Source organism: Piliocolobus tephrosceles, chromosome 6 (assembly GCF_002776525.5).
Source record: "Piliocolobus tephrosceles isolate RC106 chromosome 6, ASM277652v3, whole genome shotgun sequence".
Taxonomy (NCBI): Eukaryota; Metazoa; Chordata; class Mammalia; order Primates; family Cercopithecidae; genus Piliocolobus; species Piliocolobus tephrosceles.
Window position 1 is genome coordinate 148,453,773 of NC_045439.1, and position 26,086 is coordinate 148,479,858.

General features: G+C 38.1%; 1 protein-coding gene across 2 annotated transcripts in view; it reads left to right on the top strand.

The window, feature by feature from the left end:
- Positions 1 to 26,086, top strand: part of FSIP1 (fibrous sheath interacting protein 1) — a 199,161-nt gene that overhangs the window by 6,601 nt on the left and 166,474 nt on the right. For both annotated transcript variants that reach the window (XM_023189356.2, XM_023189357.2), the window contains exons 2-5: positions 603 to 735; positions 6,464 to 6,647; positions 11,375 to 11,529; positions 13,275 to 13,368. In XM_023189356.2, coding sequence (XP_023045124.1) covers positions 610 to 735; positions 6,464 to 6,647; positions 11,375 to 11,529; positions 13,275 to 13,368 — 559 coding nt within the window. In that variant the 5' untranslated portion in view covers positions 603 to 609. The remainder of the gene's footprint in view (positions 1 to 602; positions 736 to 6,463; positions 6,648 to 11,374; positions 11,530 to 13,274; positions 13,369 to 26,086) is intronic.

The window sequence follows — 26,086 nt, forward strand, 5'->3', positions numbered from 1 at the left end:
ACACACACACACACACACACACACACACACACACACACACACACACAAATTAGCTGGGTGTGGTGGCGGGCTCCTATAATCCTAGCTACTTGGGAGGCTGAGGTAGGGAGAATTGCTTGAACCTGGGAGGCAGAGGTTGCGGGGAGCCAAGATCGCGCCACTGCACTCCAGCCTGGGTGACAGAGTGAGACTCATTTTCAAAAAATAAAGTAGCAGGAGGGACTTAGCAATCACTAAGATGAAGTGGATCTTGCTTGAGAGACAGGGGTGCCCCGAATGTTCCCTCGGGAAGACCAGGGACACAGGAAATGTTTTTTCCTGGAGGCCCAGGAAGCAACTGAGATGGCATTCACCTCTGCATTCTCTTTTAGCCATATTCAGTATCTAACATCCTGGGCAGCACATTTTATGTATACTGTGGCATAAGATTTAACAATCCGTGTACACAAGATGTCTTTCGGTGAAGCTGGGGAACCTTTAAGTGTGACTTCAGTAGCAACATAATCTTTGAAACAAAGCCTCTGAGTAATTGGATATTAACACCAATGAAAGATTTAAATATCCAAGTCGCTTGGTATTAAATATTTTGTTTGTTGTCCCAGGATTTCAATGGATATTATAAAGGGAAACCTAGATGGAATTTCAAAGCCAGCTTCACATTCAAGAATACGCCCTGGGAGCAGAAGTTCAAATGCTTCTTTGGAGGTGCTCTCAATAGAACCAGGATCCTTCAAGGTAATTTACTGTTTAGAAAAGATTTAAACTCCTTCCCCTAACTTCTCAGCAGTTGGTGAAACTAAGGTGGTTGTTAACATCCCATTTTAAATTTTCTCCTTAGACAGTATGCTCGGGGAGCACTTGCAGATTTCTTGGGTTTAATCTAGATTAATATGAGAAAAACTCCACTCCATTCCTTCCCTCTCTCTCTCTCCTCCCTCTGCTCCTCCCCTCCCTCCCACTTTCCTTTTTTTCCTTCCTTTTTTTGGAGTGTGGTTTATTTCTCCACATTGGACTTTGTTAAAACTTGTGCATTGACTCTTTTTTTCTTTATAAGGAAGTTTTGTATTCCAACATCTAATATGCCACCATTGACTTTTACTAAAAACACTTACTTAAAAAGGTTCAGTATTTTAAAAAAATGGTTTAGTAAAGGTCATGTGATGTATATTTGGTAGGTATATTGTATTAGTCCTTTCTCACATTGCTGTAACTGAGTAATTTACAAAGAAAGGAGGTTTGCATGGTTCCACAGGCTGTACAGGAAGCATGGCTGGGGAGGCCTCAGGAAACTTAAATCATGGCAGAAGGTGAAGGGAAAGCTGGCACATCCTACGTGGCTGGAGCAGAGGAGAGAGAGAAAGTGAAGGAGGAGGTGCTACACACTTTCAAACAACCAAATTTTGTGAGGATGCTATCACAATAACAGCAATGATTCAGTCACCTACCACTAGGCCCCTCCTCCAACACTGGGAATTGCAATTCGACATGAGATTTGGGTAGGGACACAGAGCCAAATCCTATTAGATATTATCTGGCTATGACCTTTTTTTTTGTTCTTTAGCAGTCCCTTTTTTTTTCCTTAAAATATCTAGACTTGATGTTGTTATTTAAAGCATTAGTTTTCTTATTTCTTTTAAGGTGTTAGGAAATTAATAATTTGAACATTATAATGAAAAACATTTTTTGCAAGTTCATGAATTCATACTCCTTTTTTAATCTGTAGACTAGCTTCTGCATTATGGAACTCTTAGAGTTTTGTCTGTCATGATGTGGTTCAGGAGTAGCACTCTAGGTATTTCAAGCAGAAAGGGATTGAATATAAGAGTTAAAGCCTGGGCAACATTACGAGACCCTAACTCTACAAAAAATGTAAAAGATAGCGGGACATGGTGGCACATGCCTGTAGTCCCAGCTACTCGGGAGGCTGAGGCAAGAGGATAGCTTGATTTCAGGAGCTCAAGGCTGCAGTGAGCTACAATTGTGCCACTGCACTGCAGCCTGGGTGACAAAGTGACACTGTGTTCCCCCTCCACCTCCCCCACTGCAAAAAAGAGTTTAGCTCCTCGAAATCAACAGAAGACCTCAAAATCAACAGACGACCAGCAAGAAAGGGAGTTCGGGGAGGGGGCTTCCCCCGGATTAGGGGTTCTTAGGTCACGCCACCAGAGCTGTAATCCACAGATCAGAAAGTTGCTGCTGCTGCTTCCGCCACTGCCCCAAGTCCCTCCGAACCACAAAACTGGTGACTAGACATGCAGAGATGGCTGCCTTTGATATTTTTCTGCCAGCTTCCTATCAGGAACTTAGGAAGATGATTCTACCTCACATCTGCTTTCTAAATCTTGTGCAGGGTCATCTAATCAGATTATCCTAACATATGTCCAGAACCCTAGCTATAAGTGACTTTGTACAAAATATAGTTTTGTTTCATCTAGTCCTGCATCACTACTATATGGTGTGTTAACTCTTACGGCTTTGTAATAATTACTGATATCTGATAGTGGCTCTTCCATATTATTTTTTTCAGGACTATCTTAACTATCCTTGGCTTTTTGCTCTTCTATATGTATTTTTTTTTGTTTGTTTTTTTTTGAGTCTCACTATTTTGCCCAGGCTGGAATGCAATGGTGTGATCTAGGCTCACTGCAACCTCTGCCTCCTGGGTTCAAGTGATTTTCCTGTCTCGGTCTCCTGAATAGCCGGGGCTACAGGCACAAACCAATAGACCCACCTAATTTTTCTATTTTTAGTAGATATGGGATTTCACCGTGTTGGCCAGGCCAGTCTTGAACTCCTGACCTCAGGCGATCCACATGCCTTGGCCTCCCAAAGTGCTGAGATTATAGGTGTGAGCCACCGCACCTGGCCTATATGTACTTTAGATCAGTTTTTTAAGTTCTGAAAAATCTGGTTGGGGTTTTGATTGAAATTGCTTTCACTTTACAGATTAATTTGGGGAGAATTTCTAACTTTGCGATATTAAATCTTCTGATGTATTAATATTGTATCTCAGGTGATCTATTAACTTTTAGTTATTAGTTAAAAAATTCACATACAATAAAATTCACTTTTTGGTGTACAATTTTGGCAAATAGATTGAGTAATGTCACTACCATTACAATCAAGATATAGTAACAGTTTTTTCCATCATCCCGCAAAACATTTTTTCATTCTTTTCCTTTGTAAATAATCCAATGTCACCCTTAATCCCTTAACATTACTGACCTATTCTCTGTCCCTTTTTTTTTCCTTTTCCAGAAGGTTGTATAAATGGAATCATACAGTATGTAGCTTTTCACTCTGGCTTTTATCTCCTAGCATACATAATACATTTGATATTCATGCATGTTAATACATGTGGCTAATTTCTTTTTTGAAAAATTTTAGGTAGAGACAGGGGTCTCACTAGGTTGTCCAGACTGCAAATTTTAGAATAGCATAGAATTAGTATTCCTGCTTTTGTATTTCTGGGTGACAATTTTTTTTAAGTGGCAACTTCGTGATATTAATACTTATACATGTTTTAATACACAGATTAATATTACTTCATTCAAGACTTATTAAAAGCAGAATATCAGTGATCACGTAAACTCAGATTTTATTTCAACCTGCTAAGCTACAGGTTAAACTCTAGAATATTTATTAGCCAATCTGAACTTTGACACTTATATTGAAAGCAAAGTTTTCAAAGTTGTGATTTGTGTTAATCAAGTTCATAGAAAATCAGCAAGGTTCACCTTAGATTGGGGAAGAAAGCTACAAATATATTGTATGCTGACTGCTAATTGCAAATCATTCAGCATCTAGAAAACCTTACATATTGTTTGAGTAATAAATCTTGGTGTGCTGGTTAGTTTTATTGCTCAGATTTGTCTTTTATTAAATTCTTACCGAATATTGTTTTTCACAGCAGAAAATGAGCTTAAAATATTAGTGTTTTAGTGACATGTGTTTAGTGATAATATATTTCTCATTCTAAAAATTTTGGCTTGTTGTTGCTTATGAATTTTTTTTAAAGAGCCAATAGTTGTACTTTGTGTAAAATTCCCATGGGTTTCAAGTAGGAATCTAAATATTAGGAAGGGGTTTCATGAGGTATTTGTGTTTCCTGTGATTAAGATAAAGGTATGGAGTAGGGGACGTGGATCCATGAAAAATGGAGGTGGGGCTGGGCGCGGTGGCTCACGTCTGTAACCCCAGCACTGTGGGAGGCCAAGGTGGGAGGATTGCTTGAGCCCAGGAGTTCGAGACCAGCCTGGCTAACATGGTGAAATCCGTCTCTACTAAAAATACAAAAATTAGCCGGGTGTGGTGGTTGGCTCCTGTAATCCCAGCTACTTGGGAGGCTGAGGCAGGAGAATTGCTTGAATCCGGGAGGCGGAGGCTGCAGTGGGCTGAGATCACACCACTGCACTCCAGCCTGGGCAACAGAGCGAGACTCCATCTCAAAGAATAAAAATAGATTGGGCACGGTGGCTCACGCCTGTAATCTCAGCACTTTGGGAGGCCAAAGAGGGTGGATTGCTTGAGCCCAGGAGTTTGAGACCAGCCTAGGCAATGTGGTGAAACCCCATTTCTATTAAAAAATACAAAAATTAGCTGGGTATGGTGGCATGCACTTGTGGTCCCAGCTAGTTGGGGAGGCTGAGGTGGGAGGATTGCTTGAGCCCAGGAGGTTGAGGCTACAGTGAGCCATGATCACGCCACTGCACTCCAGCCTTGGCAACAGAGTGAGACCCTGTCCAAAAGATATATATACACACACACATACACACACACACATATATAGAGGTGGGATGTGGTGTTAAGAATGAGGAAGAGAGAACAAATCATACATATAGACCACAGGACAGAAGAGCAAGGGGGTTAGGAATAGAGAGGCCAGTGGGCAATGGGATGGGGAAGAAAGTTGGTAGCTAGTGGGGTGGGAAACTATGGGAAAATGTGTGAAATGTGCTTAGTTCTCCAGCTTCACCTTTGTGCCTCATTACCTTCTGCTCTTTCTGAGTTAGGATCATATGAGTTGATGGGTGTGAAAGGTCTTGGGGTACCCTGAAGTGTGCTATCTATCTAGTTCCCTTTTGTGTATTCTTTATTCCCCCATGTGAAACCCAGCCTCAGAGGAAGGTCTGCTAAGTTCATTTATACAATATAAATGATGGACAGAACTTGTGCAGCTTCTCCCAGAAACGTTACCATTTTCACAGGACAGACGGTCTTAAGGATTAACTGGATATTGTGGAATTCCAGGATTTTTCTACCATTGGCACAAATATGTTTTTGATTAGGGAACCCTGTTTAACCCCCTCCCAGATTACATAAAGTAAACACTATTTTGCTTATTTATAAATGGGGCCTTCACTAGTTTCGTTTTTGACTAGGTCTGTTTTCTTCTCTGCTAATTCATGGTAGTGAAACTTACATCATAGGGTCATTGTGAGGAGTGAATGAGGCAGGCCATGGCTGATAGTAATTCTTCAGTAAATGATGGCTGTGATTATTACCACCGAGTCAGCTCAGTTCTGCTGCATTTATGTCCTGGCTCAGGCAGGGACATCCCCATGCAGGCCTGCATTCCTGGCAGTTTCATTCTCAGCACTGCCCGTCTTCCAACCTGGGGATTCACGAGGGGACTGCAGATGGTGGTGGATGGTTGAGCGTGTGGTGCAGAGAGAACACAAAACCTACTGAGGGCTTAGAGCGGATGGGCTGGAGGAGACAGTCTGTCTGTTGGGAGGGGAAAGGTACTCCTTTGAGAAGGGGCTGACTCTCTCGGAGGCCTTGTCTCTCTCCCTGGGGCTGTGTTAACTTCTGAAGTGATTTTCATCACAGTTTACAAACCCCAGGGTCTCTGATCCCTGCTTTTCCCTCACCCGGCCATGGAGGACCTTTTCTGTTCTCTCTTAGGAAAACACAACTGTGTCAAGTGGTGTTTTCAAAATGAACTTTGCTAAAATGTAAAGGGAAACTCAAATGAAATAGAAAAACTGTGAATATCATAGAAATAAATAAATGACCAAAGCACAGGGTTCTGATTAGGAGACTCTCCGTAGAAAGCACATCTCAACTCAGACTAGCCACTTTTCAACCATTCTGTAGCCACATGTGGCAAGTGGCTGTCATATTAGACCTTTAACTGCCCATTCCAGTGTAAGCTCAAGGAGCAGGCCCATTGTGCCTTATCCCAGAGCCCGGCAGATAGCAGTTCCCTTCAGGACTGATGTAGACTCTTCTCCATCATTGCTAGGGATTGCTGAGAATGGTGCAAATGTTATTATATGGAATTGTGTAGTTAAATTACGTTTAATTAGAGTGTTATATTTCTAGAATACTTTAATGCTAGTGTATTGCATTTATGTACATTCTCCATCTCCTTCCATTAGTGTCAAAATATTCTAGAAATGTAAAGTTTAAAAAAATACAGTATTTATGGAAACTGTGTTTTTTTGGAAATTATTTTTAGGTTGATAATGCAAGCAACTTGAACTCTGGTAAAGAGGACCACTCCGAAAGCAGTAATGCAGAGAACAGAAGAACTAGTAATGATGATAAGCGCGAAAGCTGCTCTGAGAAAATAAAATTGGCAGAAGAGGGATCAGATGAAGATGTGGATTTGGTTCAACATCAGATACTCACTGAGTGTTCAGGTAGGATAATCACTAGGTGATTGGCTAATGATAATTACAAATGTTAATGATAATTACAAATATTATATTGAAGGTGTTAGTATTACCTGTGTTTTTATCAACTGAGTAGAAATAATAAACCAAAAAAGACATATGCTATTTGTGAGCAAGCAATCACCACTTTTTATTTATAAGAATATTAAGAGCCCTTAAATATACCTATATTAGAAATATAACAAAATGTGTCATTTAATAAAATAGTTATTGTGGTCATTATACATTAATCAAGTAGGGAGTATTTCGACATTTTATGATGCAATTCATTTATTTTTTGATGAATAAAATTGTACAATAAAATATATGCTATAATTTGTAGGGATAGTCCCACCCAGTAACATTTGGATTTTAAAAAATGACATTTTTTATGGTGGTAAATTAATTCTAGTCAGATTGAATTAGAATAGTGTTTCTCAAAAAGTGGTCTGCAGAGCCCTGGGGATATGGTGGGAGATGGTGTCCCTGAGAGCCTTGCAGGGGCTCTGCAAGGTGAAAGCTGTTTTCATAGTAATACTGAGATGCTGTTTGTCTTTGTGTCCACCATACTGACATTTGCACTGATGGTATAAAGGGAGTGTCGAGCAAAATTGCTGGTGCTTTATCATGAATCCGGACAATGGCACCAAAATATACTAGTAGTCATTGTATTCTTTGCAACCAGGCACTGACAGGAAAAAGAAATAGCCAGTGTCACCGGCTATGAATCAGTAAAAACTATCAATTTTATGAAATTTTGACCCTTAAATATGCATCTTCTTAACATCCTGGGGGGCAAAATGGGAAGTATACATAAAGCAATTATGCTGTATGCCGAAGTTTGAAGGTTGTGTTGAAGAAAGGTACTTTTGTGATGGTTGGAGTTGAGAGCTGAAGTGGCCACTTTTGTAATGGAACACCATTTTTACTTGAATGACTGACAATTATCATTCAGATGGGTATTTGATAGACTTCTTTTTAAGAAAACAAACATGTTACTTCGAGGATAACTACTGACAGTATTTGTTGCCAATGGTAAAATTTGAGCTTTCGAGTGAAAATTACAGTTTTGGAAAACTGCATATGTCACTGTGAGGTGGATAGCTTTCCAATACTTAGACTTTTCTTATAAAAATTGGTGGCAATATTAACTGATGCCTTTGTGTAATGAAATGTGTTAACAGGTTGAAGGTCTGCATAATTTAGTTAACCACTGTTTTCCGAATGATCAATGTAGGGTAAAAGATCCATTCAACATGAAATATAGATCCATGGATTTTAATGGAACAAATACGTAAAGCTCACTAATTTGATTACAGATTTCACTTAACAGTTAACCTGTAAGAAACCACCCCTGTTAAGTTTTGGTGTAGTATCAAAGAAGACTATCCAATTATCTGAATAGGCTATCAAGTTTCTTCTTCCTTTTTTAACCATATATCTGTGTGAGGCCAAATTTTCTGCATATACTTTAGCCAAAACAACAGATTACAATAGGATGACTGTCTTCCTATAAGAATATGAGAATCCAGCTGTCTTCCCTTCATCCAGATACTACAAATTTGAACAATACCACTCTTCTCACTAATTTTTTGAGAATAGTTGTCATAAAATGTGATACTTATGTTAACATAATTAGTAACAGCATGTTTTTTTTATTTTTGAAAGTGAATTAATAAGTAAATATTTACAATACTTTTCAGTGTTGATTTCTAATATGTTCATTATCAATAGCTATAACCCACATAAGAAAAGTTACTATGGGTTCTCAATAATTTTTTTTTTTTTTTTTGAGACAGAGTCTCACTCTTTCACCCAGGCTAGAGTGCAGTGGTGTGATCTCGGCTCACTGCAAGCTCTTCCTCCTGGGTTCATGCCATTCTCCTGCCTCAGTCTCCCAAGTAGCTGGGACTACAGGTGCCCGCCACCATGCCTGGCTAATTTTTTTGTATTTTTAGTAGAGATGGGGTTTCACTGTGTTAGCCAGGATGGTCTTATCTCCTGACCTCGTGATCTGCCTGCCTTGGCCTCCCAAAGTGCTGGGATTACAGGCATGAGCCACCGTGCTTGGCTGGGTTCTCAATAATTTTTAAGGCTGTAAAGGGGAGCTGAGAAAAAGTTTGAGAGCTGTGATTTAGAGTATGTTTGGGATGAGATCAGCTCTCACTGTTAGGTCAGGTGACTCAGGATTATGGTTTTCAGGAAACAAAGTGAAATGGGAGAGTTCCCTTATCCCCACTGCAGGATGTGTGACAGGGCTGCGGCTCACTTCTTCAGTGCCTCGCTGCTCAAATGCCTAGAGGGGGCAGACAGATGGGCAGGTGCGGAGGCCTTGGGGAGTGCTTTTGGGCTGTGACCCCACAACAGCGTCTAAGGGTGAATGTTTACAACTCCCAAAGCCCAAGTGGGAGTGTTACAGTGTGCTTTTTCAGCTTTGCCGTCTGCCAGCGGCTTGTGTTAATCAGCTCAATTAGACCCTCTGCCTTATCACAAGGGCAAAGGGCTTTCTGTATCCTGGGTTCTTGCTCTGGTATACCGGAAAAATCGAATCACATGTTGGCTTGGAGGATGAGTGCAAGGTTTTGTTGAGTGGTAGAGGTAACTGTCAGTGAGATGGATGGGGAGCTGGAAGGGGGATGGAGTGGGAAGGTGGTCTTCCCCTGGAGTCGGGCTGCCCAGTGGTTGAACTCTCCTCCAACTGCCTCTGGCTGAACTCCCCTTGGCATCTGCATCCTTCTGCAGTCACTGGTTTACCGGTGTCTGCTGGTGTGTTCTTCTGTTCCTCAGCCACTTGTGTCGTGTATGCTAAAAGTCTCAGGTTTATAGGGGCACAGGATGGGGGCATGGTGGGCCAGAGTGGTCTTGGAAAATGCAGTATTTGGGCGTGAAAATAGGAGTGCCTGTTCTCATTTAGGTCCATGGGTACAGGCCCAAGGGTAGAGCCCTCACCAGGGACCCTACCTTTTTCTACCCAGAACTTCCCTGTCCCCTTCCCGTATCTAAGATATTATAATTGAGGTTAGCTGTTGACACAGTTTACGTTGAATTTGTTTATATTGTTTTAGTACTGAATGGGTTACTTCAAAATACCTGCTATATAGACTACCTAGTTGACAGAGCCTGAGAATGCTAGGATTGGCAGTTGGGAATGAGAACTAGAAGGTGTTGCTTTTGAAGTACATAATCAATAAGATTCCAGGAACCTCCTTATTAATAGTATCAGTATTCTTTTTGGATAAGTTGCTTTCCTCTTTCTTTTTTTCCTTTAGAAGGAAATTAGGAAGTTGAGAGCAGTAGCTGGTACCTGTAATCCCAGCATTTGGGAGGCCCAGGCAGGAGTATCACTTAAGCCCAGGAGTTTAAAACCAGCCTGGACAGCATAGTGAGACCCCCATCTCTACAAAATTTTTTTTTTTTTAAATTAGCCAAGTATGTTGGCATGCGCCTGTAGTCCTGGCTCTGGCTATTCAGAAGCCGATGTGGGAGGATTGCTTGAGCCCAGGAGTTCGAGGTTGCAGTGAGCTATGATCATGCCACCACACTTCAGCCTGAGTGACAGAATGAGATCCTGTCTCTCAAAAAAAAAAAAAAAAAAAAAAAAAAGAAGGAGAAGAAGTGATGTTCATTATAGGGAAACATCACTGAACTCTTTGGGTTTTCAAAAGTTGATAAATTTGGCCTTACTTAGCACAATATGCCACTTCTAATGATCTATCCTGGGGTGGCTGAGACTTACTATTTGAGCATTCATGCTCATTCATTGCTGGATTATCAGCTTTCATCAGATTTAAACAGAGAGACTATCATCTCTGGCTAAGAGGCTTTGGCTCTGCAGTCAGACAGATTTGGGTGGAATCTGACTGGCATTTACCTGTTATATGACCTTGGACATACGTGTAACGCAGTTACAAAATAGCTTCAGTTTACTAATTTGTAAAATGAGAACAGTGATTATACCACCTCAGAGGGTTAATATGAGCATTAAATGATGCTTAAAAATAAAGCACTTAAAACTGTGCCTATCAGGTAACTCTATAAATGTTAGTTATTATTATCATTGATCATAAGTTAATGACAGAAGTTCTAAAGTGTCCTTATTTTCAAATAAGTTACTATTAATTATCTACAATTCAAGAACCTTTTTAGGTACTTCAAGAAATTAGAACGAAGTAAGCAGCATAGAAAAAAGATATAAGCTACATGGAGTACTTGTTTGAGTTTTTCTTCTTTCTATGTGTTGCAACCACTTTGTGTCACTGAAGACATACGGCTTTTTACTGTAGCCATTTGTGTACACGCCTTCTCTTTCAGTTAGACTGAAGCAGCTTTAGGACAGGATTCTTGTCTTATTCTTTATTTCCTGTTTCTTAGTCATGAACATAGAAAGTGTAACAGAATGAAGGAGAAAGAATTTGGGATTTAAAATCATGAGAATCACTTCTGAGTCCAGTGCTATAATTTGTTATCTATTTGAAAGGACCCAGTTATCTCAACTGTAAAATAGAGGTAACTATCTATTTCATAGGGTTGTTAGATAATTATATAAACAAATACATGTGAAAGCACCTTGTAAATCGAGATACATGGTACCAGTATAGTAGTTATTGCTATCAGCCATAAATATCTGTTGAATGAAAGAACAAATTGTAAGAAGGAAACAAAACTTTATAGTTTTACTATACTTCAGACCTATTTTTACTTTCCACACAATATAGATGAACACAAATTAAAAGAATTAGATTCTCAACTTCAAGATGCTATTCAGAAGATGGAAAAACTTGATAAAATATTGGCAAAGAAACAACGCAGAGAAAAAGAAATTAAGAAGCAAGGTCTAGAAATGAGAATAAAGCTGTGGGAAGAAATTAAGGTAAGAATTATCTAACCTTATGCTGACATGTAAGAAACAAATTCTCCTGGCTGGGCATGGTGGCTCACGCCTGTAATCTCAGCACTTAGGGAGGCTGAGGCAGGAGGATAGCTTGAAGCTGGGAGTTTGAGACAAGCCTGAACAACATAAAGAGACCTCATGTGTACAAAAAAATTAAAAAATTAGCCAGGCATGGTAGTGCGTGCTTGTCGCCCTGGCTACTTGGGAGGCTGAGGTAGGAGGATTGCTTGAGCCCAGAAGTTCAAGGCTGTGCAGTGAGCTATGATCATGTCACTGCACTCCAGCCTGGCTGACAGAGCGAGGCACTAAAAAAAATATATATATATATAAATATATATTTTAAATACATATATAATGTATATATTATATAGATATATAGAAAAAAAGAATTTCCTCTGTAAGTTGAGTAAGAAAATCATGGACCATGGTGTTACTGTGGCCTGCCTTTATTGTTTTATTTTGTGGAGGTGGTGGCAGTGATAGGTATATGTGTGTATATGAAGGAGTCATAGTGGTGATATTTTTCTGGAACCTGAGAAGAAAACTTGGTTTGTAGCATTCAGATTTCAAGCACTGCACTGGCATGTTCATCTCCCCAGGGACAGGCCCAGGGTACCACATCTCTTACCAGCAGCAGGCTGGTAAAGTGCTGGGCCCCTCTATCTCTGGAATAGGAAGAGGTGTAATAGGTGCTTTCATCAAGTACGTATGTCTGCTTTCTCTTCAGCAGCCTTATAGTTTGGAGATAAGTAGACACAGTTTAACCCTCTGGTTAGCTTCATTATTTGGGTAAACATTTGTGACAAACAAGTTTTGGGGAGTTGACTGTTTCCTGTGCTGGTCAAGATCTTTGGGAAGCTGTAAAGTGCTTGAGGTCTAGGACCATACTTCATTTGCTTCTATCTCAACAAATTCCTGGTGCTCCATAACTTTCCTTGGCCTTCTTGGACCTCTTATTCTCTATAATATTGAGGGCTTGAAGTTGACTAGATGTTGGCATTGACTTGGTGTATAGCCACTGACTCATATTTGAATTTTGACCCTCAAAGCAAAGCGCCTTTAAGGTAAGGAACCGTGTGTAATAAGAGATTGGTTGTTTTTGAAAAGCCCTCCTTGAACAGTTGACTGACTTCTGGGAAAGTTTCCTAGACAATAATATGAATTAAAAATGTAGTAATTAAAAATACATTTTTTATGAGGTTCCCAGGAAGTCCATTGGGATTGAAAGAAAGAAACATCCACAATGCAATGCTTTAAACTAAAGAAATCGTTTCTGGAAATTTTAGCAGAAAAAGTTAGCCTATCACTTTTTCCTATTGAATCTTAGAGCAAGTTTTTATTTCCTTGGAAGCAAGAATTATAAATGGAAACATAATAAAATATAGTAACAATCTTGAAATGTCTGAAATTTTTTAATTTGATGGTGTATCTTTAGGTTACTCACTAATTATAAAAATATCAAGCAGAAACTTAAGATACTTTAAGCAAGGTAATTATCATATAATGATAGGTGTATACTCTGACTCTATCTGGGAATACCCATTGACAGAATTTTGTGAGAACAGAGAACATTTACAGATTCCCTCAAAAAAAAAAAAAAAGAAAAAAAGCCTGAGACTTCTCGTTTGTATGTATGTGACTGGGAGCTGTGTTGGAATTTAAAAAATAAATGATTATAGTTGCCTTCTTTTCCCATGTTTAAATTTAAATTTTTCTTTCATTAGTCTGCAACATATAGTGAAGCTTGGCAAAGTAAAGAGGAGATGGAAAATACAAAAAAATTTTTCTCTCTGACTGCTGCGTCTGAAGAAACTGTTGGTGAGTAGATGGAGATGTCATTCAGCTTTGTTTTTATCTGAGTCATAGAATGTTTGGATTAAAGTAAAATTCCCAATCCAATTTTTCTGTCCTGTTCTTTGTGAGTTTGACTGTTCTTTAGGGAAATAATTGATCACATTAGGTAGGATTATATGAAACTACTCCAAGCTTAGGTATGTTTCGGTGTCTTTAAGTGTTTGTGTCTGCTTGACAGTAAGGGGGACAGGGCAGGGACAAACTGGGAAACAGACAGAAGTATGTCATTGCCTTTACTTCCTGTCTGTTTTAGGTGTCTCTAGATCCCACTTTCTGCATACATTTCCCTAACTGCTTATGAGCCTGTGGAACGCCTTTTGTTAAAATCTATGACTGATTTGTCCTATTTCCTGGTCTCTCTCACAGTCCTATTTATTTGAGATGAACCAATTCCGCACATTTATTTCTACCTTTCTTGTTTGTTTCTATGTATATTTGTGAATCTTCTTTTTTAAAAACAGAAATATTATGGAGTCATGTAACCTTTAACCCATTTATATGATGGTGAAAATTTTAGGGATTAGAAACATTTTGTATTTTTATATATCCTAGTTGAAACATCAAAAAATACTAGTTTGGCCTATATTAAATTCATCGATCATTTACTTTTTGCATCTTCTGTTTTGTTACAAAAGTAACACATGTGTAATCTACATAAGAAAATATTGGCTAAACAAAAATATTACTATCAGCTAAATTCTCAACTTGTAGAGATAACCACTATTAATATTTTAGTTTACTGTTTATCTTTTGAGATGTGTTTAATGCAAATATCCATATATATATTTTGAGAAGAAAAATAGGATCAAATTGTATATGTATATGGTATTTTGTAACCTTTTCCCAACTAATTTATATTTCTGGAGCACCTTTAGCTGTCAATAATAGATGTGTGTGGTCGTTTGTTTTCAAACGGCTGCCATTAGTTCCTTCCCTTTATTTGTGTTCATTCTCCTCCTCATTTAGAGATGGAGTCCATTTCTCCCTCCCATTTCAGTCTTGGCTAGCCTGGAACAACTTTGATTGATATATTACAGCAAAAATGACACTATGCCATTTCCAGACCTTGTCTTTAAGAAGACGGGCAGTTTCTGCTTCTTGTCGAATGCTCACTCAGAGGAAAGCCAGCCACTATGTAAGAGTTCAGGCTGCCCAAGGCTGCCATGCTATGAGAGGCCCCAGGCAAGCCATGTGGAGGGGCTATGCAGAGAGAAGATGACTGTAGCCAGTTCCTGGCTATCATGATTTTGGTAATGTCTCTCTCAAATTCATATCCACGTGGAACCTCAGAATGTGTCTTTTTTTGGAAATACGGTCTTTGCAGAGACTTAGTTAAGATGAAGTCTTATTGGAGTAGGGTGGGCCTTCAAAAAAGAGGACAGGACACAAAGAGACATAGAGACACAGGGAAGAAGGCTGTGTGAAGATAGAGGGATGTAGCTACAAGCCAAGGAATGCAAGGATTGCTGGAACCCAAAAGAAGATACAAGGAACAATTCAGAAGGAATGCTCTGCTGACACCTTGATTTCAGATATCCAGCTTCTAGAACTGTAGGGAATAAATTTCTGTTGTTTTCAGCCACCCAGCCTGTGGTAAATTGTTATAGCAGCCCTAGGAAACCGATACACTGACTATTCAACAGTTTCAATGCAGACACAGAATAAAGGAGCAAGCTTGGACATTGCAGCTCCAGCAAACACAATGCAGAGAATAACCAAGGCTAGATATATGGCCCCCTGACCTACTCCAAACATCTCCAGCCAAAGGGAGCTACCCAGCCATCTGAGGCCCCATTCATAGTGGAGCAGAGATAAATTGTTCCTGCTGTGTCCATCAAATTCCTGACTCACAGAATCAAGAGCATAATAAAATGTTCACTGTTTTATGCCATTAACTTAAAAATTTTTTTATTGTAAATTGACAATTTATATTTATGGGGTACAAAGTGATATTATGATTTATGAATATAATATAGAATAATTAAATCGAGCTAATTAGCCTATCCATCACCTCAAATACTTCTTTTATGGTGAGACCATTTGAAATTTAGTCTCTTAGCAATTTTGAAATGTACAATGCATCATTATTGATGACATTCACCACGCCATGTAATAGATCTCAAAGAAAAACCTTATTCCCCCTGTCTAACTGAGACTTTGTACTCTTTGGCCATTATTTTCTCATTTTCCCATCCTCCAGCTTCTGGTAACCACCATTCTACTCTGCTTCTCTGAGTACAATTGTTTTGGATTCCACATATAAATGGGAACATGTAGTATTTGTCTTTTTGTGTCTGGTTTATTTTACTTGGCATAATGTCCTCTAATTCTATTCATGTTGTTGCAAATGATAGAATTTCCTTCTTTTGAAAGACTGAAAAGTACTCCAAGGTGTATATATACTACATTTTCTTTATCCATTCATCTGTTGATGGATACTTAGGTTATTCTGTAACTTGGCTATTGTGAGTAGTGCTGCAATGAGCATGGGAGAGCAGACATCTCTTTGACAAACGAATTCTAAAGCTTTTGGGTAAATGCCCGGAAGTGGGATTTCTGGATCATATGGTAATTCTATTTTTAGTTTTTTGAGGATCCTCCATACACTTTTCCATAATGGCTGTAGTAATTTACATTCCCACCCATAGAATGCAAGGGTTTCCTTTAATCCACATCCGCACCAACGCTTTATCCTTTGTGTTTTTGGTGATAGCTATTCTGACAGGAGTGAGATGACATTTCATCATGGTTGATTTATATTTCCTGAATGATTAGTGAGGTTGAGCATTTTCTGTGTATTTGCTGTATGCCATTAAGTTTTGTTTTTTACTTTTTATTTTGAAATAATTTTAAATTTATGGGAAATTTGCATAAGTAGTACAGAATTCCATATACCCTTCCCCCCAGCTTCTCCTAATCTTACATAACCATAGTGATCGAAACTCAGAAATCAACATTGGTATAATACCATTAATTAAAGTATAGACTTTCTTAAAAATTTACCAGGTTTCCCACTAGTGTCCTTTTTACTTACTAGTATCCAATCCAAGATCCCATGTTACATTTTGTTGTCATGTCTCCTTAATCTCCTCTACTCTGTGATAGTTCCTCAGTCTTCCCTTGTCTGTCGTGATGTTGACCCTTTTGGAGAGTATTGGTCAGCTGTTTTGTGAAATATCCTTCCGTTTTGGTTTATGTGATGTTTTCTCATGATTAGATGAAAGTTACGAATTTTGGCAAGCATGCCCTGGAAGTTATGTGCCCTTCTCAGTCGATCACACTTGGTATACCTGATGCTGTTATATATCGCTATTGGTAATGTTTCACCTTGATCGCTTTGTTAAGATGGTGTCTGCTGGTTTTCTCCACTGTAAAATTACTATTTTTTTATTTTACAATTAATACATATCTTGGTGGAGATACTTTAAGACTATGCAAATATCCTGTTTCTTCTCCAGCTTTCACCTACTAATTTCAGCATCAATAAGTAGATCTTGCCTGAAATAATTATTACCGTATGCCACTAGATTTGGGATGATTTTTTAATGCAACAGTAGATAACTGGAACAATGTGCGTCAGCATTACTTTTAATGATTATACATTAATTCATTAGATGGATGCGCCATTATTTGTTTAACTAATACCCTTCTATTGAACATTTAGATTATTTCTTTAGGTTTTCAATTTTTAAAATTACACATAATGTTGCAATGACATTGTTAGTCAATTATTGCAACGATTACCTTCTGTGGTAGGCTGAAAAAAATCCACCTCAGTCCCCCAAGAGGATATCTATGTCCAATCTCTAGAGCCTGTGAATGTTACCTTATTTGGAAAAAGGGTCTTTGCAGATGTGATTAAGTCCTGGAATATTGAGATGGGCCCTAAATTCCATCATAGGTAGGCTTATCAGAAAGAGATGGAGGGAGAAGAGGTAGATAAGGAAGAGGAAAAGGTGCTGCGGAGACAGAGGCAGAGATTGGAGCGATGCAGCCTCAAGCCTGCTGGCAACCACCAGAAGCCAGAAGAGGGAGGAACAGAATCTCCTCTGGAACCTCTGGAGGGAATGTGGCACTGTTGACACCTTGATTCTGGATTTCTGGCCTCCAGAACTGTGAGAGAATAAACTTCTGTTGTTTGAAGCCACCAAGTTTGTGGTAATTAGTTAGGGCAGCTATAGAAAATGGGTATACTTTGGAATACATTCCTATAAGAGAAATACTTAGTCCGGGGTTGAACTTTCACAAGATTTTTATTCACATTGACTTATTGAAATCAAGTTAGATTCTTACCACATTGTATCTGAATATTGTTTTTCTATGCCAACAACAATGGATTTTGTAGTTATTTTTAAGCTTTGTTTATTTAAAGTGGAATCACAATAATTTGTATTTCTCTGATTATCAGGTAGGTTATAGATTTCTTTTGTTTAGCCAAGTTGTGAGTTACCTAGTCATGTCTTAGGCTCTTTTATAAAGTGAGGCATTCTTTATTGATTTGTAAGACATTTTTAAATATTAAGGATATTAATTCTTTGTCACAAATACCAAAATATTTTTCTTCTTTTTAATTTTAATTTAATTTTTTAAATTTCTTGCTCTAGTCAGTCATTTCTTTTATGTTATCATTCATTGGTACTCTGCTTTTAAAGGCCTTTTATGTCTCAAGATTATATAAAAATATATATTTTCCTTTCATCAGTTATAATTTAATGAAACATTTATATATTAACCCACATGAAATTTATTTTGGTAGTAGATATGAGGTAGAGAGTTGATTTAGTTATTTCCCCTAATTTGCTAACCAGCTATTCCAAGACCCGTTATTAGATAATGCATCATTTCCCCACTTATTTGAAGTGCTAACTTTATCATGTACGAACTGGGTTTGTTTCAAGGTTTTCTATTTTATTCCATTAAAATTTCTGTCTGTGCTGATGTTAATACCACTCTATTTTGATTATTGTGTCTTTGTAATACATTTTATTAGGGCAGTATTTTGGAATAACATGTTTTTCTCAAATATGTTTTTTTTCTGAGTTTAGCAATGACTACATTATTTTTTAAAAAAGATAGTGCAAGAGCACCTCTAAAGCTATAGCTTATGAACTGCTTTTTAATTTATTTAAATGTCTAAAGACCAGTATATGAACGTAGCCTGTTTGAAAAAGTACAACTTACTAATATATTTCCTTCAATGTTTATCAGTAATTCTCCACCTTCCTAGAAATGAGACTACACCCCTTATTCCCAAAAGCAAAAACAAAAACAAAAACATGGACAGTGTCAGGAATGACATTCTGGATGTCATAGTATCTCAGCATCTATAATTTGGAAACCAGGAGTCAAATACTGATTTATCTAGTGGATAGGGCTTTTCTGAAAGATCACACCTGCTTGTGGTTGACTCTGGAGCAAGCAATGTAAGACAGGCCACTCTGTAAGTGGATCTGTGGTGGCCTTTTAACATTAACCTTTTCGGTCACAGAGTTCACTACCCAGTGAACTTTTGGTCCTGGAAGGCAAGACATTTGTTTTCAGTTGCCCCTTTTTCAAAACCAAATCAAAACTATACAATATGGTTAATTTTTAAAGCTCCTGGCATGTATATTTGGCTTAAATCTATGTTCATGTTGTATTTCTGGAGTTATGTGACTGCTGCAGGCCCTTTAGACACTTCCCATAATGTTAGATTAGTCCTGATGTTCTAACATGGAAATTAAGTGGACTTAATGATATGAAAGCTGGAGCTGCAAGGGGCTCGAAAACTATGTCAGGAGAATCATTGTTTTAAACATGATGACATTATTAAAGCTTCAGATTTTAGATTCTGACTTCTTAGTTACTATGTATTGGCAGTGTGTACAAAGCAGGTAAGATGCAAAAGTAGGGTCAATGTTAAAGGAAAAGGGAATACAAGATACCGTTAGGTGAACCAGATGTCTGTTTCCCTTCACTCTTGCTACTGACTGCCTTAATTAGTTCACACTTGACCGGTTCACCAAAATAAAGAGGTAACATTATTGTATTACTGGCTTCTTCAGATTTAATTAGAATCTCTTTTTGATGATTGTTCTTTTACAGAAAAGCCAAATTCCTTAATGAAATTTCCTGCTTGCTGTTTACTTCACAGACATATGTTTTGGAGTCACTTATTGCCACACATATCTGTTTTTTTTTAAATCTTAAAAAAGTAGTTAGCATTTTACTTTAGGCTGCATTATTAACCCAATTACATTAAATTTTTTTGGATTACATAACTATTACCTTATTCTAAAAGAGGAAACTTTTGGAATAATCAGCTTAAATTTGTTGTTATTAGCAGAATATTTTCACTACAAGTATGAAAGAAATAATTAGAAACACAAGAGTCCAGTTTGACCTCATGCAGCGGATTTTTTGAAAGTCTCATATTCCTGTATTTCAACATAGGCACTATCATAAGGTGGTGTGAAACTACTTACATCTGTTCTACACTGAGATGAATTTCCCATTACTCATTGGATCTCAGCTACTGTTTTAATGAGAAATGTATAAAAATTTAAAAATACTTTTAATCAATCATATATAGTCATAAGTTTCTAAATAAAATATTTTTAGAAGTGTTATTAGGAAAACAGGAAAATTTTACCTTTTTTCCCTCTATGATAATTTTTTGTTACCAGCACAGTTTAAGGCACTTGTAAATTGCCAGTAGGTGGCAGCATCTAGTTACAGTAAGTACTTTAAAAAGCCTTAAAACACTTTTAAAAATTTTGAAGCTCCTGGATTATATTTTTGGCTTAAACCTGTAGAGCTCACATTGTATTTCTAGAGTCACGTGACTGCTGTGGGCCCTGTAGACAATTCCTGTAATGTTAGATTAGTCCTGATATTCTAACATGGAAATTAAGTGGACTTAATGATATGAAAGCTGGAGCTGCAAGGGACTTGAAAGCTATGTTCAGAGAGAATCATTTTAAGCATGACCACATTATTAAAGCCAGACCTATTTCAGCGTATCTATCAACATACCCAAACATTCTTTCTTTCTTTTCATTTTTTCTCTTTAAACAAAGGGAGAAATTCTTAGGATGGGTATTTTTCTTTTCTAGTCAGTTTTTCTTATCCTCTTATTTAAGAGTTAGCTTCAGGTTGGGTGTGGTGGTTCACGCGTGTAATCCTAGTGCTTTCAGAAGTGGAGTCAGGAGGATTGCCTGAAGCCAGGAGTTTGAGACCAGCCTGGGCAACATAGCGAGAGCTTGTCTGTACAAAATATTTAAAAATTAGCTAAGCATCAGGAGGCTGAGGTGGGAGGATTGCTTGAGCCCAGGAGTTTGAGACTGCAGTCATGTCATTGCTCTGCAGCATTTGTGACTGTGTGAAACCCTATCTCCACCAAACAAACAAACAAACAAACAAACAAATAATTAACTTTAAGGACTTTGGGCTGATGGCTGAATGACAATTTCCAACCTATTTTCAGCTTCCAAAACACAAAAACCATCCCAGTTCGCTTGTAACATCACAAATAAGCAACAGCAAATAAATGAAAAAAAAAAAAAACTGTGTTTGGATAGTGCATTTACTTTTATTTATAGGTACTAAACACAAAAGAGGCCTTGACTCCAAGAGAAAGTTGAAAACAACATTAAATTGATTTATATCACATTTGAACCTTATAATCCAGATGTATTAACCTCAACTTTACTGCGATTTTGAAGTAAACAATATTGTACTTGCTAGAGATCTCTGAAATATTTTAAAAGTCTGTCCCATCCCATTACTGAGGGATCACTTTTGGGTTTTCTTAGAGGCATGTTGCAAAAATCAAAACTCTTTACATTGCCAGGAGTTTTCCCGTAGTTTCTATCATTTATCTAATGAATACAGGTAGAATTCAATATTCTTTGAGACAAATACATCTAGTGACAGGGTTGCTTATTGTCTGCTTTTGATAGAGGTTATTCTTTTTGTCTTTGTCACATTTCTCTCTTGTGTTTCTAGCTCCAAATATATACATGCATATAAACACAAAACATCAACATCATAACCAATTAGGCTTTTTAAAATTTGAGAATACTTCTTTCTAGGTGCCTTTTCTGTGAGATTCATATATGTGGTACTTCTGCTTTTGGATGCTTGGTTAAATACTCAAATAAAATTTGGTACTCTCTTTCTACTCTGCTATGCAGGGGATAGAGGGAGGAAATCACGTAACTGTGCTGACTGACACAGGTAAGGATTTTGGTTTTTAGTTTTGTTGGAGTGTCAGCATTGCTTAGCAATTTCTTCTGCATTCTCCAAAATGGTGATTCCAAACTGTTACTAACTGCTTCGTCTCCCATCTTCTGCGAGACCTTCCTTCACTGTGTTGTTTGGTCTTCCTTTCCAGAGCAAATGAATCTACAGGGTAGGAATTCCTTCAGATTCTTTCCTTCTGTTTCTAAGCTTCATCCTGACTATGCTCATCCATCCCCTGCCTCTTCCCAGATGAAGGGAAGGTACTCTTATTCTCTGAGGCCAAAATCAGTAACATCCCATCCCTTTCACTGGCTGTTGGTTTGTCAGCCATTCCATTTTTCATCTGGAGCTTCTTTAGAGTAAGGTTTAAAAAAAATGAGGAAAAAGGCTTCAATCTCTCTGGCTCTTTTCCTTCTACTTACCATGTTTAACTCTTCTAGTCCTAAAACAGAATTGAAAAGCCGTTGAACCAGTGAATAATCAGCAAAACATACAAGTAAGCCTTTTTCCTCATTTTTTTTAAAAACCTTACTCTAAAACAGACACCACTCAGTTTCCCTCTTCTCTTTAAAGGTCAGACTTGTTGAGAGAATAGTCCACATCTCTTGGTGCTACCTCGTCAACTTCCATTTACTTCTTAACTTTTCCATGTCTGTATTTTCTAGACATGGAAATACAGTCACACTGTGGAAGCTGCTTCATCAGTGGTCATTAAATTCGAAATCTAATGGCATACCTCCAGTTTTGATTGTACTTGACATCTCTGTAGAATCTGACACAATGACCTCTCATAGCATGGTACATTTTTTACTGGATTTATTGTTCCCTGCTGGTTTTCTTCTTTTTCTTTCCTTCTTCCTCCCTATTGTTGAAACCTATTCCTTCTTTTATATGTTTTTTTTCTGCTTTGGTTAATGGTTTCATCACCCACCTGGTCTTCTAAACTGGAAACTCAAGAGCCAGCCTGAGTTCCTCCCTCATTGTTCCTTTACACTTCTTCCTTGAGTTCCCCAAATGAGTATTTTTTCTGCCCTATCTGTATCTGACCTGTTTTTTTTTTTTTTTTTTTGAGATGGAGTTTCGCTCTTGTTGCCCAGGCTGGCGTGCAATGGCACGATCTCGGCTCACCGCAACCTCTGCCTCCCAGGTTCAAGCGATTCTCCTGCCTCAGCCTCCCGAGTAGCTGGGATTACAGGCACGCGTCACCATGCCTGGCTAATTTGTATTTTTAGTACTAGAGATGGGATTTCTCCATGTTGGTCAGGCTGGTCTTGAACTCCCGACCTCAGGTGATCCACCCGCCTCAGCCTCCCAAAGTGCTGGGATTACAGGCGTGAGCCACCACGCCTGGCCCTGTTTTTTTTTTTTTTAACCCCCATTATTAAATGGTTTGATCTCAGCATTTCTCTATCAGATTATTCAAACAGCATTCAGTCTTGCCTGCATGGTGTCATTATTTTCCTGCAAGATCATTGTACTGGTTATCTTGTGCTGTGTAACAAATTACCCCTAAAACATGGCAACCTAAGCCAACAAACATTTATAATCTCTCAGTTTCTGTGGGCCAGGAATCTGGGAGCACCTTAGCTGGGTGGTTCTGACTCAGCATCCCTCGTGTCAAATGGTTGCCGGGGCTACAGCCATTTGAAAGCTTTACTGGAGTTGGAGAATTGGCTTCCAAGCTCACTCACATGGTTGTTTGCAGACCTCAGTTTCTTGCTACCTGTGGGCTGGAGACCTTAGTTTCTTACTACACAAACCCTTCCATAGGATGCGTGCGTGTCCTCACAACATGGTAGCTGACTTCTAGAGCATGTAGTAAGTGCTCAACAAATTGAGTTATTATTAGTATTCCTGTGATTACTAGACATTACTGCATCAACAGGAACACGGTATGTGTCTCTTATATTATCGTTTATATGTCAAGGAATTTCTGCAGGTTTCATATATCTATTAGCTATGCATAGGTCTTATATGTCTTTTTATTATTACCCTGATTGGTGTTTAGCCCATCATGTTTATAAAGGGTTATTAGTGACATAGTGACTTTTTACACATTTATAATTTGTTTTCTATTTGTACATTTAACTAAATTATATTATCAATTCTAATTATTTTTACTTGTTTACCTTGTTTTAGTTTGTGAACATATCATCAGGAAATAATGTTAATTTTTGTGTCCTTTTTAACAGTGATTCCTATGCTGAGAACTATAAGAACTAAGTGTTGAAATTTATTGAATGCATTTCAATATATATTTAAATTACAAATTTTTATTTCATGACCAACATATTTATGTTTTAAAATTAATAGCTTTAAATACTAAATGAGTCTTTTATTCCTGCACCAACCCTTCTTAGATATGGAAGATTCTCCTTTTAATTTAGTACCAGATTTAAATGGATGAATTTATTCAGATTTTTTGCATCTATATTTATAAGCAAGGTTAGTTGTATTTGCGTGAGCACACACAGGTGTGTGAAATGTTTGTTATGGTATGGGGGTGTAGTTGGGGGTGGAGAGTAGATGCATGTATGTTTGCTTTGTCAGGCTGTGTGAACTTCATAAAATGAATGGGGGTGGCTGCTCACTTATTTCTATGATTTGAAACAGTTTATATAACACAAGGATTATCTGTTCCCTTAAAATTTGAAAGATTTCACTGGAAAAACCATCTGGTTCAGATAATTTCTTGGAGGCAATTCTCTGACTCTTTTCTCAGCTGCCTTCATATTTACTATTCTATTTCAGGTTACTAGCTATTCTGGAGTCAATGTTGGCAATGCATCCATGTCACTAAGATTTTAAAGTATCCACTTCACAAAGATTTAAAAATTTACTAATATACAATCTCAGATAGTATTTTAAATAACTGTTTTTCATATTGTTTGTACCTTCTCTTTATCTCTAATTTTGTTCATGTTTTCCTCAATCTTTTTAATCTGACAGTTTTTTCTAAACTTTTTATTTGGGCACAATTTTACATTCACAGAAAAATTATGAATATGGTGCAGAGATTTCCCCTATACCTACCCCCAGTTTCCCTTATTATGAACATCTTGCATTTGTATGGTTCATTTGTTTCAATTAGTGAACCAATTTTGGTACATTCACATTTCCTTAACTTTTACTTAATGTCCATTTTTTGTTCCAGAATCCCATCCAGGATGCCACATTCCATTTAGCCCTCATGCCTCCTCAATCTGCTGTTGGCTGTGACATTTTCTCAGACTTTTCTTATTTTTGATGACCTTGACAGTTTTGAGTCGTACTAGTCAGGTATTTTGTAGAATGTCCAGCAGTTGGAATTTACTTCATGCTTTCCTCATGATTAGACTCGAGAGTATGTGTTTTGGGGAGGAAAACCATGGAGTTAACAGAGTCATTTTCATTACATCATTTTATTAACATAACAATGCTATTCATGTTACCTCTGATCACCTGGCTGAGGAAATATTTGTAAGATTTTTCCACTGTAAAGTTACCGTATTTCCCCCTCCTTTTCCACACTGTACTCTTTGGAAAGAAATTGCTATTTGCAGCCCCTGCTTAAGGAGTTGTGCTGGGAAAACTGGCTAGCCATAGGAAGAGGGATAAAACTGGATCTCTACCTCTTACCATGTACAGAAATCAACTGAAGATGGATTAAAGATTTAAATGTAAGACCCCAAACTATAAAAATTCTAGAAGAAAACCTAGGAAATACTCTTCTGGATATTGGCCTAGGCAAAGATTTTATGACTGCATTCTCAAAAGCAATTGCAACAAAAACAAAAATTAACAATTGGAACCTAATTAAACTAACTTCTGTGCGGCAAAAGAAAATATCGATACAATAAACAGACAACCTATAAAATGGGAGAAGGTATTTGCCAACTGTGCCTCCAACCAAGGACTATTATGCAAAATCTATAAGGAACTGAACAAACAAAAACCAAATAACCCCCTTAAAAAGTGGGCAAAGGACACGGAGAGACACTTCTCAAAAGAATACAAGTGTATGAAAAAAGGCTTAACATCACTAATCATCAGAGAATTGCAAAGCGAAACCACAATGAGATACCATCTCACACAAGTCAGAATGACTATTATTAAAAAGTCAAAAAATAACAGGCATTGGTGAGGCTGCAGAGTACAGGAAATGTTTATACACACTGGTGGAAATGTAAATTAGTGGCCGGGCGCGGTGGCTCAAGCCTGTAATCCCAGCACTTTGGGAGGCCGAGACGGGTGGATCACGAGGTCAGGAGATCGAGACCTTCCTGGTCTACATGGTGAAACCCCGTCTCTACTAAAAATACAAAAAACTAGCCGGGCAAGATGGCGGGCGCCTGTAGTCCCAGCTACTCGGGAGGCTGAGGCTGGAGAATGGCGTGAACCCGGGAGGCGGAGCTTGTAGTGAGCCGAGATCAGGCCACTGCACTCCAGCCTGGGCGACAGAGCGAGACTCCGTCTCAAA